Consider the following 3,879-nt stretch of genomic DNA (forward strand, 5'->3'; position numbering starts at 1 on the left):
GAGAAGGAATGTTGTGACTGTTTTTCTTCCCTTCATATCATCCTTTTATATTTTCTACAAAGAGTGATTAAAGGACAAGAAGTGAGGCACATTTTTTTTTAGTATTTTTTCTCTGCATATTCATAATTTTTAGTAGGTAATTTCTATTGCATAAGAAAAAAGAGTGGGGTCAGGACCACGTATTACCTCTCATTCCATCTTTGGTTTGTCTCCAGGTGTGTGTTTGTGTGTTTGTGTGTGTAACATTGTTGATAGTACAAGAATTTGTAACTCCCACTTGTACCTTATCAGATGAGTTAATTTTCTTAGACTCACCTAATGACTGCCTGAATTGATATTTCTTAGGAGATGATGATGATGATGATGAAATTAAACTGTTTTGCATAGACTCGCATAGCTAATAAATGTCTGTGGTAGGCTTTGAACTCAGTTGTTTCTGATTCCAAATCTAGCATTCATTATACTATCTTGTTGGCTTTTACCATTCACTTTTAAAGTGGAAATTAGGGTTCCCTAAGTTCTAATGACACTTTTGCAATGTAGGAAATTTCCTTTGAAAGGATAAATTTGCACAAAATTGAGAGCCGAAAAGGGACACAAGAACTTATCTCTTGAATTTCTTTTGTTCAAAGACATCAGCAGAAAGCAAGAGAGAGTAGATTGGAAGCATCATTTTTCTCCTAAGTCCACTCCTGTCTCTCTGTATTTATTAATTTTGCCACCATTCTTTGGTTTCTTTTCCTTGAAGAGACCTACTACCTTATAGAAGCTCTTTCTCTTATTAGTCAGGTCTTATTAGTCAACATGCCTTTTAGAGAAGTATCCAGGCTAGCCATTTTTATTCCATCACTCCTGCTCTTTGCTGTTTGGAATTCCTTTCCTGCCATGCACCTCTAGATAGATATAGTTCTCCCCCTGTCCTCTCTTTCCAAATTGTCAGCACTCTTTTACATATTGTCTTTCTTCATTAGAGTATAAGTTCCATGAGGGCAAGGACTGTCTTTCTTTTTACTTGCTTTTGTATCTCAATTGCTTTGCATGTGGCCTGATACAATATTTCTGGGTTTGTCTGAAATACTTAACTATCAAAGAAAAATTTTGATTACTTCTCAGTAGAGACAGAGCCTGGCCCTATGTCACAGCTCATTTCTTTGTCATTCTTCAAAGAGGAACATATTCTGGATTTGGGATGATGAGTCATGTAAGAGAAGAAAAAGTGATAGATTATTCTTTTTGTTCATACTTTCCATAATATATTATTTGTAAAGTAACTAAATTGCACAAAGCCTGGTGCCAAACACCAGCAGTTATACAAAGTTTTGATAACAATGTGTCCCTGGTTTTGACTTTGGACTTGATGGATTTTCTTTTAATCCTCATTAATGTACATTTGGTGACACAATAACCATTTCTTCATCAAGGGCATACGGGGGAAAAACAGTAAAATTAAAATTGATCTTTTCATTTAAATAACAATGACATTTTGTTTGACCACACCTTCTGCATGGCATTCTTCATCTCTGCATTTCTCAGTGTATAGATGAGAGGGTTCAGCATGGGTCCAATGACAGTATAAAACATGGAAAACTCCTTATCATTTTTGCTGGCACTGGGAGGTCGAATATAGGTGGAAATACAGGGCACAAAGAAAAGAACAACAGCCATGATATGGGAGCCACAAGTGGAAAGGGCTTTGCACCGATCTTCTGATGAGTGCTTTCTAAGATTGTATAATATGACAATGTAAGATGCCACCAAGACAAGAAAAGTAGTTTGCACAACCATCCCAGAATTAGCTATAACTAAGATATTAGCAATATGTGTGTCAGCACAGACAAGTTTTAGGAGAGGTTTGACGTCACATATATAGTGATCTATTTGATTAGGGCCACAAAATGGTAACATAGCTACCATGAGCATCTGGGCAATGGCATGCCAAAAGGCCACCCCCCAGGCTATCAGTATCATTGTGTTACATTTCTGTCGATTCACTATGATCATGTAGTGTAAGTGTTTACAAATGGCAACATAGCGATCAAAGGCCATGGACACCAAGATAAACATCTCAACAGTAGCCAGGAAGTGAGCAGTAAAGAGCTGAGTCATACAACTAATGAAGGATATGATTTTTTCTTTAGCAATTAAGTCCCTGATGAGCCGAGGAACTATGGTAGATGTATATGCCAGATCTATTAAGGACAAATGACATAGAAAATAGTACATGGGTTGTTGGATCAAATGGCTGCATGTAATGGTGATGAAGATGATAAAGTTGCCCAGGAAAATTGCAAAATAGCAGAACAAGAAGATTACAAAACACATCATGTTATGGTCCTGGTTCTTGAAGAGGCCCAAGAGAACAAATTCTGTGACATTCTTCTGGTTTTCCATGTACTTCAAATATTTTATATATATTCAGGAGAATTCTAATTCATCTGAAATCACATAGAATAGGATAAATTATCACCAGCATCATGGTAGGTGTAAAGTGTATCCCCAGATGATTCAAATATACAATGCATTATTAGAATGGATCATTCTGTAGCTTTACATTTGAGAAAATCAAAGAAAATTTTGTTTTTCAGCTAGGTCCTAGAAATTTTTTGAAAATCAGGTAGCTCAACTAGTATCCTTGCCTATGCTACTAAAATCCATTTATGCATGTGTTTTTTTTTAAATCATAATCTTTAAAATTTGTGACAACTTAAAAAATCTCTAAGATTTTTATATTTCCCCATTAGGATGCTAATAGCAAAACTTGTTAACTATGTAGTCTTAATCATGACAAAGCCAAAGTTTATACACTGATTTAGTAAAGAAAAATAAGTAAGAGAAATAAATATTATATGTTCATTCTAATTTAGTAAATAGACAAAGGAAAAATACAGCAATGTTTAGGAGAAAATTGAATATTTAAACTATTAAAAGTCAATATGATGAAAGATATCCTAAAATGATTTGAGAATGCTTTTTGAATATCAAATATAAATAGATGGGAAAATATTTTTAAAGTATAAAAATAAATAGTTTTTAACCTGTGCCTGCCTACCTCCCAAAATCAATTAACAGTCCATGACTCATTATAGATACCTAAGGCATTAAATAATTACCACAAGGAAGAATGAAGACAAAATGTAAGATGAAGAACTGACAGACAAATGGTCTTGTCATATCAAGTTGAGCTCAGAAATTGGATGACTTAACAATATAGTGAAAAGAATTTTACAAAGATCTCAGAAAACAGCATGGGTGCTTTTTCTAAAAATCATAGGCTTGGAGTGGAGTACGGATATATTTAAGTTTTGGGACAAGTGAAGCTGAAGTATTGGTAACGAAGCCTGGCCAGACTGGATCTGTGGAGAAGAATCAAATGATGTGTTGTCTCTTTCCTCTCCATCAGTCCATACCTCCTCACTTTTTATCAATCTCTTTTTATGTGTACTAGGTGTATCCATGTTACTCTAATTCTTCTACATGTAAGGGTCTCTCCTCCTCCCTCTCTTCCTTTTTGTTCTCTTCTATTTATTTCCCTCACTTCTATTCTTACTTTCTTTGTCTCTTAGGTAAATGACATTGATTATTGATTCCAGACTCTGATAGTTCACACTTTCCAGGATCTGCAAGAATTTGTTCTCATTTGCATAATCTTCTATTATCCTATGTCAGTTAATAAAATTTTAGATTCTATGCTGTAATATTTTTTGGGGGTGAAGAACTGCAAAGATCTTTCTAGCAAGCAATTTCATAATCAAAAAATTGGAGCCATAACACAGACACCAACATTGCCAGTACTGGTCGTCTGTGAGAGTCTCGTTTCTATGCGTAGTTATTGTAGACCACAGAAGATTACAGACACCTGGGATTCATTCTGATGGGTGA

The 3,879-nt window shown here is 34.9% G+C and overlaps 1 protein-coding gene across 1 annotated transcript; it reads right to left on the bottom strand.

Moving 5' to 3' along the window:
* Positions 1-1,461: 1,461 nt before the first annotated feature.
* LOC110199472 (olfactory receptor 4P4-like) lies at positions 1,462-2,391 on the bottom strand. The gene has a single exon (XM_020974345.1). The coding sequence runs from the start codon at positions 2,389-2,391 to the stop codon at positions 1,462-1,464; it is 930 nt and encodes a 309-aa protein (XP_020830004.1).
* Positions 2,392-3,879: the final 1,488 nt, after the last annotated feature.

Source organism: Phascolarctos cinereus, unplaced genomic scaffold (assembly GCF_003287225.1).
Source record: "Phascolarctos cinereus isolate Bilbo 61053 unplaced genomic scaffold, phaCin_HiC Scaffold_9;HRSCAF=440, whole genome shotgun sequence".
In the NCBI taxonomy this organism is placed as follows: Eukaryota; Metazoa; Chordata; class Mammalia; order Diprotodontia; family Phascolarctidae; genus Phascolarctos; species Phascolarctos cinereus.